At 40.3% G+C, this 15,156-nt stretch overlaps 1 protein-coding gene across 5 annotated transcripts in view; it reads right to left on the bottom strand.

Moving 5' to 3' along the window:
- The window catches only part of KYNU (kynureninase), a 59,656-nt gene that overhangs the window by 30,506 nt on the left and 13,994 nt on the right, over positions 1–15,156 (bottom strand). For 4 of the 5 annotated variants that reach the window (XM_041124519.1, XM_030018630.2, XM_041124518.1 and 1 more), the window contains exons 4-8: positions 10,879–10,961; positions 5,084–5,145; positions 3,824–3,895; positions 2,348–2,422; positions 853–999 (exon numbers count right to left, since the gene is read on the bottom strand). In XM_041124519.1, the coding sequence (XP_040980453.1) occupies positions 853–999; positions 2,348–2,422; positions 3,824–3,895; positions 5,084–5,145; positions 10,879–10,961 (439 nt within the window). The remainder of the gene's footprint in view (positions 1–852; positions 1,000–2,347; positions 2,423–3,823; positions 3,896–5,083; positions 5,146–10,878; positions 10,962–15,156) is intronic. The other variant, XM_030018638.2, reaches the window with a different exon arrangement.

Below are 15,156 nucleotides of genomic sequence, written 5' to 3'. Positions count from 1 at the left end.
GATGTATATAGCCTGTTGTGAGCCAGGAAGCTCTCCAGAGAGTTAAAACATCAAATGCATGGTTTGCCAAATATCCAGTGATACTAAATAAGCTTATGCTTGAGTGGTTTAATCTTATATGAGATAAGGTACATCCAGTAAAAGACTGCCCCTACAGAAAGTCTGGTGACCTCCTGTTGATAAGAAGACTTAATTAAAAACTATTTACTCCTGGATTCCTAAGGCAATTGAGATGATGGTTAAAGAAGGTTTAAAGCTATGTCCACAGAGCACACTGCCTGCAAGCTTTGAAGGCTGAGTCATCACTAAAATACAGTCATCTTGCGATGTTGATGTGCTCCACATTGTTCCTGTCTCTGGAAAACTGATCAGCTGAGTCTGAACACTGCTGGCTCCACGGGGACCTCACCTCCCTGCTCACTGGGGGCAAAGACTGCCACAGCATGGCTGTGGGAAAGGAGGAAAATCATGAAAGTCTGCCAAAAAAAGCAGAAATCTAATGCAAACTAACTTTTAAAGAGAGGTTAGAGCTTTGATTGTCTCCTCCTCCTTCTCCACTGAACCTCTTGAAATTCTATCCTTCAAGAAAAGCCCTGTAGAAGTTAATAGTCATGAATTATCTCTCCATATAGTTTAAGTCACACCTGCAAGATTGCTCTCACAAGGCTATTTCTTCATGCAGCACACAGCCCCCAAGGGATCTGGGCACAGACTGCTTTTACTTTTTATCAGAGCCCTACAGGTTTCCACATGTGCTTTGTTTTGTTCCACAAAAAGTAGAAATTAAAAATATTTCACAAGGAAAATCAATCTAAAATTGGTGTTAAAAGGACAGGTCTGGAGAAATCCTACCTTTTCTTGGCCAGCCTTTGTTATTCTAGGGATGTCAAACAACTGTCCCGTGTAGTACTGCACCCCACTGAGCAGAATGACAGCAATAGAGTCCCCTTCCTTCTCAATTACAGCAAGGATATCTTCAATCCTCAAGGTCTCCTCCCCCTAAAACAAAGTTAAAGTACACATTTTACATCAACTCTGGCAGTAATGAAACTGTCATTTCTTATTTCATAATCTATATTTTACTGCAAACCACGCTGCTTGCATAAGGAGATCAAAAGCAAATCCTTAGCATGGTAATGATATACAAAGGTAGTGCTATGAAGTAGCCTATCAGTAAGTTACCTCAAAAAAAAAAAAAAAAAAATTAGCAAACTTATCCTGAAGGTGCCAGTTATAAAAAGACTATTCACTTCATATTTTAGCATGCTTCATACTCCTTAATATTTCAGACAGTTTTAATTTACAGTAAAAAAAAAAAGCCTGGTGCAAACAGCGTATATAATGATTTTTTGTGACAGCTGAAATTTGTGACACCCACAAGACTTGAAAGTTGTCTATCAGTTTCACTCTGTACTTTTCTAATAAACTTCATATCCCACAGGAAGCTATTATAACCCTGCCATATTTATATTTCAAAAACAATAAGTCTCACATCATCAAAAGTACAAAAATCCCCAAACCTAGGGTCATTAAATATAGAGGAATTTCAACCAAAAAAACCTGCCTCATTCTTGATTCTTTATAGGAAAATTACTGTCCCATCCTCCTCCCATCTTCCTAGCAAGGGATCATGTAAAACATACCACCACCTAGGGATCAATTAGGCAGTGAAAACCTAGAATTAAATTAGACTTGTTACTGAAAAGAGCTTGGACAAGATTGTTGAATTGCAAGTAACTGTTATTATCTCAACAATCTTTGCAAATCTATCAAGCGTTCAGGAGTGGGCTCTTTACTCACAAGATGACTCAGATTTCAGAAGCAAAAGGTCACCATCAGTTTATAGTTAGGTAGCAAAGTTCTTAATACTGCAAAAGTGAAGCAAGGCAGTCTTTCAAATTAATCTGAATTGCATATTACTCAAAGCAGACCTTTCCCTTAGTCTGTGCTGATACACAGGCTGCTACTGTTCATGTTATGGCAATCTTTTACCTTAGGACATTAAAAGGACATTGGGGTTTCTCAACGAGCTACTATATTTTGCAGTTTTCTCAGGATGCTGTCAGGTTTTGCAAACAGGAAAAATAGAGAAAATAACATTTTTTTTTTGTTCTGTAAGGCAAATGCACTAGTTGAACCAGACAATTATAAAATGGGGTTTAATACCAAAAAATATACACAGAATCAGAATACACGACTCATATATTTTATCTAAAAGTATTAGTAGAAATAGATTATAACTTCTGCAGGCAGGCACTAGAATATTTGAGAACGTATAACTAGTCTCGTATGAAATATGTTTCTGCCCTTAGCAATAGCAAGCAGAACTGACATATTTCTCACCAACCTCCCGTGGCTGCATCATGAGCATGCATCTCTTCACATCAAGTCCATGAAGTTGAAGTTGGGACTCAACAGCATACTGGAAGAGATTTCCATGCAGAACACGTTAGCGCAATCACATGATAAAACAACTAAAAGAAAAACACGTCAGAACTTCAGAGAAGGGATTCAGATGCCTGCCTTTCACTCGAATTAACACTTGAAAACCTAATGCAACTTCACCAAAAAAAATTCTGTATTTCCTTTGGTTTGAAAAAGATCAGAATTTAATTCACATCATCAGACAGTAAGGATAAAGTCAAAGCCTAAATCCTACAGGATAAGTTTGCGGAGCAGAATGAGGGTGGAAATGTGGTGGAGGATGTGCTTTACCACATGCCAGCAAGCAAAGCCTGCACGGATAACAGCTACGGAAAAGACTGAATATTGCCTCCCCAAGGGCCCTGGGTACCCAGTTTGCTTGGTAGCACATGCTAAATCCCGGGCTGGCACATATGCACTGCTGTCAACGCAAACGAGGTTTGACCAGCACATATATGCTGTCCCACGCTATTCGCACGTCTTCGATTCACTGCACAGCTGGGAGGAAATGAGAGCTCTAAACTTTCAGGCTATTTTGAAAATCCTACCCACTGATTTTATCAATAAATAATGGTTCTGGAGATAGCATAAAAATCATCAAATAATAGGATAAAAGAGTTTAAAATTACATGACAGGAACTGAAGTGACGGCAGTTGCACAGGTTATTACTGAAGTGCCGTAGAAATCTAAGATGATGGAGTCCAAATGCACAAGTGCACCTGGAACAAACGTGGGATTAATATGAACATAGAATAAAGGCAATTTGAGGTTTATACATCTGTGACGCCATCTTCATTACAAATAAACCTGTTAGCAGCTTGAATCATTTTTATCGCACCTTAGAGATCAAATTTGTTATCAATTTCCATGAGTTTACGGAGTTGATGATAAAGTAGCAGTGGGCCACAAAGCCAAAGATTAATTTGCTCTAAGCTGTGATGCACGGGCTATTGTCTCCTATTTTATAGCAGACAAATTATGTTTGAACTAGTAATCTAAAGTGCTAAGAACAAACATTTCCATCTCTGTCTGGGGATGTATAAGTGTTAATGTTGTGAGTTTGTATTGATTTGGTTTCATAAAGTAAAACAGCAACAAGAATTAATAAAACATTTACAACTTCAGTTGATTTAGGCCAGTAGTTTGCTCAATGTCTTTAAAAAGACTAATAAATCAATGTACTCATTCAATCTTTTCCTCTTGTAACATTTTTTATTTGAACAAAAGGAATAAAGCTACAATCTGTAAAATATGCTGAGCTCAAAAGCTTCTGACAGATTTTTTTTATTGTAATGTTACTTGGACAAGATGAGCTAATAAATATTCAAATCAGGCTACTGATATTCTTTGGAAAAATATGATTAATAATACAAATATGGTGAAATATTAATTTCTTACATGGTCAGAGGGAAAGGCTCTGGCTTCTAGAAGAATTTTATAGCGTCTTGGAGTAGGCTTAAAGAAAGATAGCTGTTAAGAACAAAAACCAAAAAGGATATGTTGAAATGTATCTAAGCAGAGATGAGACAGATTCTCCCAGTGTGTAACTTAATAAAGACTGCTTTACTTTAATGCAGACTACAGAGAATCCCCCAGAAATTACAAATATTTCTGCGTCCGTATAACATTTATCAAAGTAGGAAATCATTATCATACTGTATTTCATATATCCATAACAAAAGGCCGCAGAAGTCCAGCAGTGAAAACTTGCAGTTACAAGAATCGATGGCAAAGCTTTGACTGCAGCCAGGGAAGCTGGGATTTCACCCAGCTCCATCCTGCAAGCAAAAGCAGCAGCTGAAGAGTAGCAAACAGTGCAAAGGAATTGGATTTCCATTCCTGCCCTAAAACATTAGCTATCAAATCATCCCCTCCTCTGAAACAAACCTGACGAAAGGACTAAGCCTTCTGCAAAGACCTCATCTCAGCACCTGAACGGTCTTTCCTTCTCAGTTCCTCGCGTGGAGGCAAGTTGGACTTGCCACCATGCTGAGGGGACTAGGAGAAGACTTCTTTTTGTGTGAACCACACAAAGTGAAACTGCACATCTTCATTCCGTTGAACCAAATCCTTAGAAATACTAGAGAACCAGAGGCAGGCTGTATGCAGCCACAGAGACACCTGCACGTAAGGAAACCACATTTATGGCCACTATTTCATAAAAATCAAAATCAGATGCTGTATCACATTTTAGGCATATATAAACCAGCAGAACTCAGAATGCCAACTCTTGTATGCAACTGCATTTTAAGTCTGACTGAAATTACAGCTTTGTCTTGCTCACAGTTGAGCTCTTTTTTCTTAAACTTTGAAATTTGGTGTGGAATTCAAATTTGAGAAGTTATTTGTAAATGTTTCTTAAATAATAACGTCTCCTGTCTGAGGATTGACATGCAGCCCATGCGAGAACAGCTCTAACTTCCCCTACAGAGTCCTTGGAAAATATTTCTCTGTGCAGGTTTTCTGCTTAAAATTAAGTGGAGCCAGGTGTTGCACAAGCCAAAGCATCATTCAAGATACAACTGCCAAGGTTTAAGAGAAGTTAGGCTATCATCCCGTTCCATCTTTGTGAGGTCCTCAGAAAACATTTTGCTTACATTCACAAAGAAAGGAAAAAAATACTTGTCAACACATCAAATATACATCGTAAAGACATACCATTTGGAGGTGCAAGTTAACAGTTAGCCCATTCATTAAGGCTACTTCATGTCTTTGGGCCCCTGAAATAATAACAAGAAAAAAAACTGGTTGGGGTTTTCTTTATAATTTCAGAGAAATCTAGTGCAGTGTTGAGAAAGCAAAAGTATGTTTTCAGTCAGTGTCTCTCCAAAGGCTGGAAAGTAAACAAACGTTTGAGGTGTCATCACAGTGAAGTAAAAAGATTTCTTGTCTGACTCACTACACCACACTGGCAGGAAAATATTTATTTTTTCAGGTCAGCCACAGAAAACAAAAACCAATGAAGTATTTCCATTTCCTGGCAAACCATCAGTGGATTTATTATCATTAATACCTCAGACAAAAATCAGGTCAGAAGACCATACGTAAAGCAAGACTTGCAGGCTTATTCTTGTCATAAGCTTATATATAAAGCAGGTCAGAAAACACATTGAGACAATCATCTATTGTAAGTGGTTACTGTAATGTCAAGCTAAACCTCATCCCTAATAAAAAAACCCAAGCAAAATTGGCCTATCAAATATAACAGACCATTATTAATGTAGGAACTTAGCAAGAAGCCGTACCCACGTAGCTCCAAGGAGGTTAATAACACATGCCTTTTGGCTACAGCTAATCACAGGCAGAGCTAATGGAGGAACAACTAATTGTCATTACAAAGTATTTAGTAACAAATTCTCGAACCCTTATCAACCACTGGTGAAAGGTTTCAGGCAGGACGAGGGACCACGCGTCGGGCAGGGCGCCACCGAGATATGGAGAAAATCAATTCCTGTTTCTTTCCATTTTGCCTGATGTCTTTTGTTGAAAAGCAGTAATTCAGCTTTGACGCAAATCAGTGCTTTGAAGCTGGAAGATGCCCTCGTGCGCCTTGCCCTAGTCATCGCCCCGGCAGTGGAGTTCGCCAAAGGTGGAAAGAGGTTGCGGACAGGGAGGGATGAAGACAAGTGTAAGCAGGCGGGGAGGGCAACAGCTTCGACTGGGATCAATAAAGAGGAAAGGAAAACATGATGTTGGGGTAAAAAGGGTAAGGGGAGCCACAAGAAAGACAGAGGTGAATCCTGGGTTTCTCCTGTCCCCGCCTTGGAGCGCACCCAAGGTCCCAACCAACACGGGGAAAGGCAGGAAGAGCACCAAGACACTCCCACCATATCCCAAAGAGTTTAGGATCAGGGAGTTATTACTTTGCCAGCCTAGGAAAAAAGATGTAACCGTGGGTTGAACTCAATACAAGTGGATATAGCCAAAGACCATGGAAATCTATAATTAAGAAGGGTTTGTTCATAAATCCTTGCCAAGCAGGCCTCAGCTTCTGCCACCACAGGAAAAGCCAAGAACCGTTCTGATTGAGGTATTCAAGGGCCTTTCTTTGTGTTGCTGAAATCTCCAAGTATTGGACAGAAAGATCTGTCAATAGCTGTCAGTGACTCCGGAGGACCCGTCCAGGGGATGAGCCGGGAGGAAAAAGAGATGCCACGAATAAGTTCCCTCCTTCAGACACCAGGAACGTCATCAAGTTTGTGGGAAGAAATATAAGCAGACTTAGTTCTTCATAGGGAAAGATAAGCTCTTTTGCTCACTGAAACTCCTCTCCTTTGCTTTCTTTTCTTCCCTCTGATAGCGTTGCATCTGCAGGCTCCATGCTGCTGAAAGAGGTCACCTTGTGGCTGTTCTATTGCAGATACAGAAGACAGCTAGAGAGAGTGATTGCAGCTCAAAACAGTATTATTTGCAGTCTTAATATTTCTATGGAACTCTTGAGGCTGAAAAAAGGGATAGCATCAAGAAATGGTATTGTTCTTATTTCTCCCTCTGCTCCTTCCACGAAATCTGTGGCTTTCACAGCAAATTCTGCACAAGCAATCCTCTGCCTGCTGTACCGTTTCCATATGAAACAAATGGTTAATCTGTAGATCACTTTTAGCTGCATGCTAGCATCCCAAATTAAATATGACACTACATTTGTCATGTAAGTCTTGGTCTTCCGTAAATTATATATTTATTAAAAGCTTTCCATTATTGAATTTCATGCCCACAAAACAAACCTCATCCGTGTCATTGGAAAACTGTTATCCTTTATAACCTGCACTGCGTTTCAGAAAACAACCTTTCTATGATCCAATTAACCTATTACAATATTCAAAGACCCAGCACACAGGAGACAAAATTATGTTTGCTTTCTTTATTTCCTAACTTTATACCATATCTCCAAGACAGGCTGAAACCTGTATGTTCTGCTTGATAAATCTCCTCTTTAATAAAAGGAAGCAGCATTTGCAAAGTACAACTTCAGAGACAATTATGATTGCGTTAGGCAGACACTGCCATCCTTCTCCTCTCTGACTGCAGTGGGAGCCTGACCCTCACCAGAGTAAGTAAAAAGCATTTTGTAAAATGATTGAAAAAAGGCTAAGGGCCCCAATTCTGAAAACAGTTTGGGTATTTCAAATAATCCTTATCACTCAAAGTCACTACAAATCTGCTAAGCATTCAGTCTTCCCTCAACAGAGACCTGCCTGAGCACATTGTACAGCAGCAGCCACACAGTTAATCTTGTTCCATCAGAAGGTGATCCTGCCAAGGTTGTAATGTTTTAATAAAGTCTGGTAGAAGCCGAGATTACCGTCACCGCGTTATGCCACTCAGCGTGAGCATAGAAAAAAGCTTTGGGCTCCATTGACCTTGATTCTGCATTTCACAATGTATTTACTACTGTAACTTTCATTGAACAAGAAAATGTGACTGCGTTTAATAAGGAAGGTGTTATAGCACTATAAACCATTAAACAAAGACATTTTACAGTCTTTAGTCTATTCCTGAATAAATCCCACCAAATAATTTTTACTTACTACTACTACTACTACTTAGAGTGAGAAATGACAATTCCTCCTCCTCCATAACAGATTAAATATTGAATAAAAAACAGGGTAAAATTCTCTTTATGTTCTTACATTCAATTCACTAAAAAAAGTAAATTCAGAATTCACTCAATTCATATATACTTGGTATTGCACCTTGCTGGAAAACAGTGCTCAACTGTAAATACCACATTGGAAGAGAGCATTTTAACGTAACACTTTTCCTGTATTTATTCTCCTAGCCTTTTTACTATTACCTAAAATTTTAAAAATCAGAACTTATCACAATGTGTCCATTTTTTGGGAAACATTAATTCATTTGCGTTCTAAGAATCATTCACTTAGGTCCTGAAAAAAGCTATGAGGATATTATCTAAATAAACCCCTGCTGGCATGCAAATCTGAGGGCCAGATCTGAGCCCAAAGCACATTTTATAGTTCAATTAAACAAAGTCCAAAAAATCCTGGAGAACAAAATCCAAGCTGATAATGCTGACATGCCCCTTACTGCTGAGGAAAACAGGACTATGAAACCACTTCCCAGCAAAGAATTTTAAAAACAAAAGTAGGTTAATGGTGGGGTGACCTCAGTCATAATTTTGATAGAAAACTTTGAAATATACGTTTTAAATGAATAAAATTGTAATAAGTTCAATGTAGTCTGGCCATTGTGATTAAAAAAACCCACTAGCGTCATATAAAGTTTGGAAAAGAAAAATCATGAGACTGACAAGCAATCAGATGAAGTTTAAGCAAAGCTCTCACATCCCTCTCCTTACACGCAGAAGACTTCTTTTAGTTAAACAAATATTATACTACACACTGAGCTGGCAGCCTCGACAAGGCAGATGGTTAAGGGAAAAAAAGTCCCAGCCTGACTCGCTGCTTTCTGCAGTGACTCTTAACCCAAAGCTGAGGCCAAACCGACCCCGGCGCCGGCACTGGCAGGAGGTCAGTGCTCAGCCTGCCCCGACACCCCGCGGGGAGGGCACGGGGGCCCACGTTTTGCAGACGGAGCAGTAGCAAACGTTCACAGAAGGTGATGCAGAGAAGGATGATAATTCAGGTGCTTCGGGCTGCCCGTTGGGGGAATCTTGGCTCTCTCCATTGGTTATGTGAAGAGCATCAATGGTCTTACCTTGGTACTTTACTAATTTAGGTGCCTGAAAGTACGTAGCGTGACTGCTCTCCCACTCTCATAAGATGTAAGAGAAATTCTCCGCCTTCCAGTTAATTAAATCCAAGGTTTCCAATTTAAAAGCCCTTACTATGCATAGGGCTAGTTGTGTGATGAGATGCATTTCCCCACCTGCCCACAGCTTCCCAGTTATACCCTACCAGAATGAGAGCATCCACTTGCCAGGGAAGATCAGTCAAACTAGAGAAATCCCTAAATCAGCTGCACTCAGCATTTCAACACCCTCCACCCCTTTATATTCTTACATCTTTATGTTCTATGCTAGTTAACGGATGAAGGTACTGAGCTTGCCCTTGAACGTAATGAAAGCAAGAGAAGTAATTTCTTAACCTCCTGAGCAATACCAGGTACTATGGTAGCAACTTCTAAAATTAAAACAACCAATCTGCATTTTGGGTTTTATTTCATTCTGCAGATGGGATCGCTCTGCTTAGCCCAGTGATGCCCAGTCTAGCCACGCTCATATTTCTGTTACCTTAGTGCTTACACCATGGATAGACCAACCATAACAACATTTTCTTATATTTGCTCTGCTCCAGTAATAATGTCCAGTGTTGTAGCTATTTGGAAACTTTATGAAGAAGTCCGGAACGGACTTTATTTATAGATATATAAATAAACCTGTCATGAAACATTCCTTAGCGTCTCTCTTTCCAGTTGTTCAGACCCCATTTGCTTCTCTTGAAGGAGAAAAACTATAACTTTCTCATTGAACACTTATCTATAATTGGAGGAGAAATTACGAGACAGTGTCTAGTGTACAGTAGGTCAACTTAACCGTAATATTTTTCCTTAGTGAAGGCACAAATGAACACATGATAATTCAGTTCAGACAGTCAGTATTGACAGTTGCCTTCAACACCAAAATTGAAATACTGGCCAAATCTCACTAGAATCTACTAACCTAGCCTTGACAAGGGCTGTAAGGGTTGGGGAGAAAAAGGGTTCGTAGGCAACCCTGCCAAGATCATTTCTCTTCCCCCTTCTGACAGCAACAACTCTGAAGGAAATCCCAGTGAAAGATTATTTCAGCAACTACACACAGGTTAGAGTAAAAGGCGATAGAGGAAATTTGCATTCCGACTCAGACGACTGCTTTCATGCCTGGCAAACTCACCAGGAGAAGTCTCCAGGGCTCCTTCTCAATCTCCAGAATAACCAGATGCATTTACTGCCGAGGTCCTGCAGCACTGCAGACTCCTCAAGGGGTACGGCAGGGTAATGGGAACTTACAAATAGCAGGTCCAGCCCCAATTATCTGCTTCATTGACATAAGCAGTTCTCAAATATGAGGCTGGATTTAGTGGCGGGGAAAAGAGGAAAAGCGGAAAATGTCTAGATAGAAATCATTTTTCAAAGGGGAAAGTTCATTGGTTCACTTCTAGGAGAGAAAGTGAGAATCTGTAATGCCAAGTGCCCTTTAAAAGGGCTTCACGTGCTAGACCAAGTGGTTTACGATGCTCCAAGAAACCCTTTGCCACAATTAGTTTCATGATATGCATATGCTCATATATTACTGCATAGATTTGTCTCTTAAATCACTTGCAGCCTTAAAATAAAATGTTAGTCCCTGCACAAGGCAGTCAGAAAAACTACTTTAAAACCAAAGAATGCAAGGAACTAAATTCTGGTTAGATAATTTCAGGGCTTTCAGTCCTAAAAGAAACCAAATTTGCTTTCATTTCTAAAGAAAGACTTGCCCTGCAGTTCACACCTACCAACCAGCTCAGCCATCAGGTCCAGGATGCACTCGTCTGCCAAAGCCCACGGGCGCTGGCCATTGAAATGGCCGTGAACACCTCTGAAAAGGAAGAGGCAAACGATGAAAATATATGCTGTTCCCTTTGGATCAGTCCTAAGAAACCTGGTTTGGAGATCCCACATTTGGAGGAAGGAGGAGGAGGAGGAGACTCACCTAAACTGAGCATGGCACTTCTACCTTGCCATTAGAGCTCTTAGCAAATGCAATTCCTTTGTTGGTTTCTGACGGGTTTTCAATTGCCTGAAAACTCTTTATTTCGCCCCCCCAGATTTCTCTAGAAATCCCTCACGAGGTACGAGAAGGCTCCGGGAAAGGGCAGGGTGGTGGCCGGTGGGGGCTGGCACCCCGCTAACCCCAGCTCACATAAACTACACGGAGAGCGGAGATCACCCTGCAGAGTTACTCCATCGGCCGTTCTAGCCCAATATCGTATGGCGCAGAGGTACGGTAGACACGAATTCTGCCTCGCTCCCAGACAGAAATATTTCTTGTCAGAAACAATTTCTATCCTCCCGAATCTCCTGTCTGAACTCACCCTTCTGCATAAACCAGCAGGTACTTAATGTATATGCAGGGAAGCACCTGCCCAAACAGAGCTGCTTGCTAATTTTTATTGCTTCTCTTCTCCCTGCCAAATTGTTCTAGATCTAAGTGTGCGTGAAGCTTTCTGGTTTGACAGGGCATTTAAAAACTTTATTTTGCAAACTGTTCCTGTCTACAGTGGATCGTACAGTCACCTTCAACCTGAATGCGTCACGACTCCGAAGTGACAGATATGTACTTTCAGTCTAGATTAAGTGCTCTGAACTAATTTTTGCTTCAAATGTGACAGAGAAGTAAACTTCTAAGGTAGCCACCATGCATATATAAATAAAAAGTTGCAAAGTTTCTTAAACGTGCAGGATGTAGCGTACAGATTTAAATGCAAATGAAGGCAGATTGAGAAAAGTAATAATGGTGCTAATCCAGGGGAACATTGCTCTGGGCTTCCATCTCACACTGGATGATTTTCATATTTGCTGAGCACCACAGGGTACTTGTGGAGTCAGAAATGCCAGGCTGCATGTGGCCGAGGCAAACCAAGTATAAAGCTGTTTCAAAACAGGGACTAAGCCAGTAGGAAACTGAGTAGAGAGCAAAAAAAAGCCCTAAAAGCTGTGATGAGAGAAAGGAAAACAGAAAAAAGGAACAAGCAATAAACCTTTTAAAGAAGAAGAGGCACACGATGTTCACTCAAAATCGTGAGAAGATGTGTGGCAGATTAAGACATGAGAAAGGAAGGTATACGAGACACTACCAGCTAGTCCCCCATGCTTAAGGCTATTTAAAAGACTGGGTTTCCCTCCCACCTCCTACTTTCCCTTCTCAGGTAGAATTCTGTTCGTCTACCACACAAATTACCCGGATGTTTTGCAGTCAGACCCTTTCTGATTGACTTGGGTCTAATTCACGCCTCCTAGGGATATTTCCAAAAGAGCCACAGACCCAAAGAAAAGAAGAACTGCTGCAAAAAGCACAATTTGTATTAACCATTTCATGCCTCTTATCCTTGCAAAATACCATTTGCTTTTGGGCTAGTTTAGGTCGACAGCTGAAGGAGGGCACAGGTACGACTGAACATCTCTTACAGATGAAATAACCTCCCTACGTTCAACAAGTCCGGCTCCACACAAACAACAAGGAGGACCCCGATCCCGAATTTGAATAAGGTCACGGTACACTAGCTGACTGCTTTTCTCCGTTTTAGAATTGCTCTCTGATGAGACCTTGATAGCAGAAAGCGGGCAGTGTGAAATAGCACTCATTTACAAGAACATTTCGTAGATGAGGAATAAAGGCAGTAGGTGGGTAAGGGAGAAAATGAGGTAAGGGGCAGGATTAGTGCTAAAAGTTCCTTCCCTCTATCAGACCACAATGCAGCTGCTTTCCCTGAAGACAGTGGTATGTGTTTCACGAACAGCAAGACACTTATTGCTAATTTCCCTTCTTATTCTTAACTGTAATATAGTGATCAAGGGACTTCGAGGTAATACAGACTGTTAAAATAAAAAAACCCAAAGATTTTCAGTGGCTCCCAGCCCAAGGGGATCTGTATTTCTGAAAGAGGATAGCGAACATAATAAGACAGGAAAAAGAAGCCGTAAGTACCTATGGGATTCTCTTTCATTAGCTTTCTCTGATTTTATAGCCATTAGTGTCCTTCTAATGGGAATTTACTGATAAAAGCTCTCTCTACTAGCACACAGGACTAACAAAATTTCAGAATAAATTTCCAAGTTATCATGAAAACAGATATGAGATTTTGGGCATGAGAATATTTTATTTTGAGAAGAAAACATGGAAATTTAAGTATATTGAAAGAGGGGAGAGCTAGCATTAATTATTATTCATATTATTATTATTATTACAGCACAGCTTACAGCTTGCCTCCCTCTTGATGGCCAATATAAATGCCAAGAGACAAAAATTATTGCAGCTAAAATGGTAGTTAAAGGCATATTCTTGGACCCTTTTTTTATTTTAATCACATGAAACTCTGTAGCCTTTGCTGATGGCACAATACATCCTATTACACTTAGGTTGTAAAATTCTATGCTCTGCCTCAGAGAATTTATATCTCTGTATATTATGGCACCCCTCTCTCAGCTCTGGTAGGCACTGGGGGTAATAATCTTTAAGGACACAACTGCAGTGCTTCTGGCATTCCCCTCAGACACGGATAGCCTACGTCTCATTTTGTTGCCTCTGCACCCTGGGTAGCAAAAGAGAGATTTAAATCGAGGTGCCCAAATTAATCAGTACAAAACGTGGCCCGCCAAATCATAAAGCATCATACAAACAAAATTATTTCTTAAACCACTGTGAGAGTTTCTCATTGTGCAAATTAATTTTTAGTCGGTTACCATTTTATTTTCAATTTGGCAGGAAATCACAATGCCACGTTTTATTCGCTGAGGTCTGGTTGATTTAAAGCTCGCTAGGGGAGCTAGAAACACATTTTCTGATATGATCCCAGGCTTTCAAAGGCATTGAGAAAAGGGATTTAAATTAATTGCCAGCTTCAGGAATCTTCTGCGCTCATCCAAATCTTGTTCAAGTGGAAATTTTCCTCTTGCTTCTTTGCCAAAAATGATGCAAGGTATTTAATGAGCCAATGCCGACTTTTAAGTTTGACCACGGTTTCAAGCAAAGAAACAGACAAAAGAAAGGAAGACGTATCCAAAGAAAAAGAACAGTATGGAGCAGTAGATTGAGGGCAAATCTAAAAAACCCAAGGCATTAAAACAGGCATTTACAGCTCTGACATACAACCTGCTGAAAGACACGATGCAGAGATGAGTCCTGCCGAATGGCAGGAGAAGTGGCTCTGTCAAACAGAACGTGCCCGAGCCCCGCCAAGCTGCACTCCCGTTTTCAGGGCTGTTATATCTTGCAGGATTAGTTCAGCACATAGAACCAAAGTTACCTTTTGACTCACTGAAAATAGTCTTCGCTACTGCAGCTGCTATATTATAAAGCCTTCCACAGACTTGGAGGGGTTTTGCCTACTATATTCATGTCAGAAGCCTGTTGCCAGACTGCTTCAATATTTAGAAGTATATATACATATTTTGTTTCTAGCCTCAATTTATTAATTCCTAGTTTATATTTACTGTGCCAGCATGTTATTTCACATAAGCGGCTCCTTTTTTCCCCTGTGTTTACCCCTTGATAGATCCACAGAGAACAATAATTTTTCCTTTCAGTCTAAGCAACGCTAATCCTCAAGACTTCCATACGGCAGGTTCTCCACTCCCCAATCAGCCTATCAGCCCTTCTCAAGAGCATAAAAAAGGCTATGGCAGACTCCCTTCTGGTTTAATAGTTCCACTTCAATGAGTTACTCGGACATGGGAGACATTGCCCGCTGCAGCGAGTATGTTCACATGTAATAATGATTCTATAAAATATATTAATTACTTAAACAGTTCTGCCAGGCAAAAGGGAAAACAAGACACTGCAAAGCACCACTCAGCCTTTCTCCAACCCAACAAGTCACTTGAACTTTGGTCTTTTAGATTTCAAAAAGCTGGATTATTGACTACTCTAGGCTAAGCACGGAAGAGACAACTCTTCATCACTTTTTCCTGCTCATTCAATAAATCTTGGATTTAGCTGAAATCAAAACAGAAAGAAAGATGAAGACTCAAAGGCTCTTTTTTAATCCATACTAAGAATGCCAGCGGCTTGAATT

The sequence above is a fragment of the Aquila chrysaetos genome, chromosome 6 (genome assembly GCF_900496995.4).
Source record: "Aquila chrysaetos chrysaetos chromosome 6, bAquChr1.4, whole genome shotgun sequence".
NCBI classification, from domain to species: domain Eukaryota; kingdom Metazoa; phylum Chordata; class Aves; order Accipitriformes; family Accipitridae; genus Aquila; species Aquila chrysaetos.
Note: the sequence above shows the minus strand (reverse complement) of the source record. Positions and strands in the feature narration are given on the sequence as shown.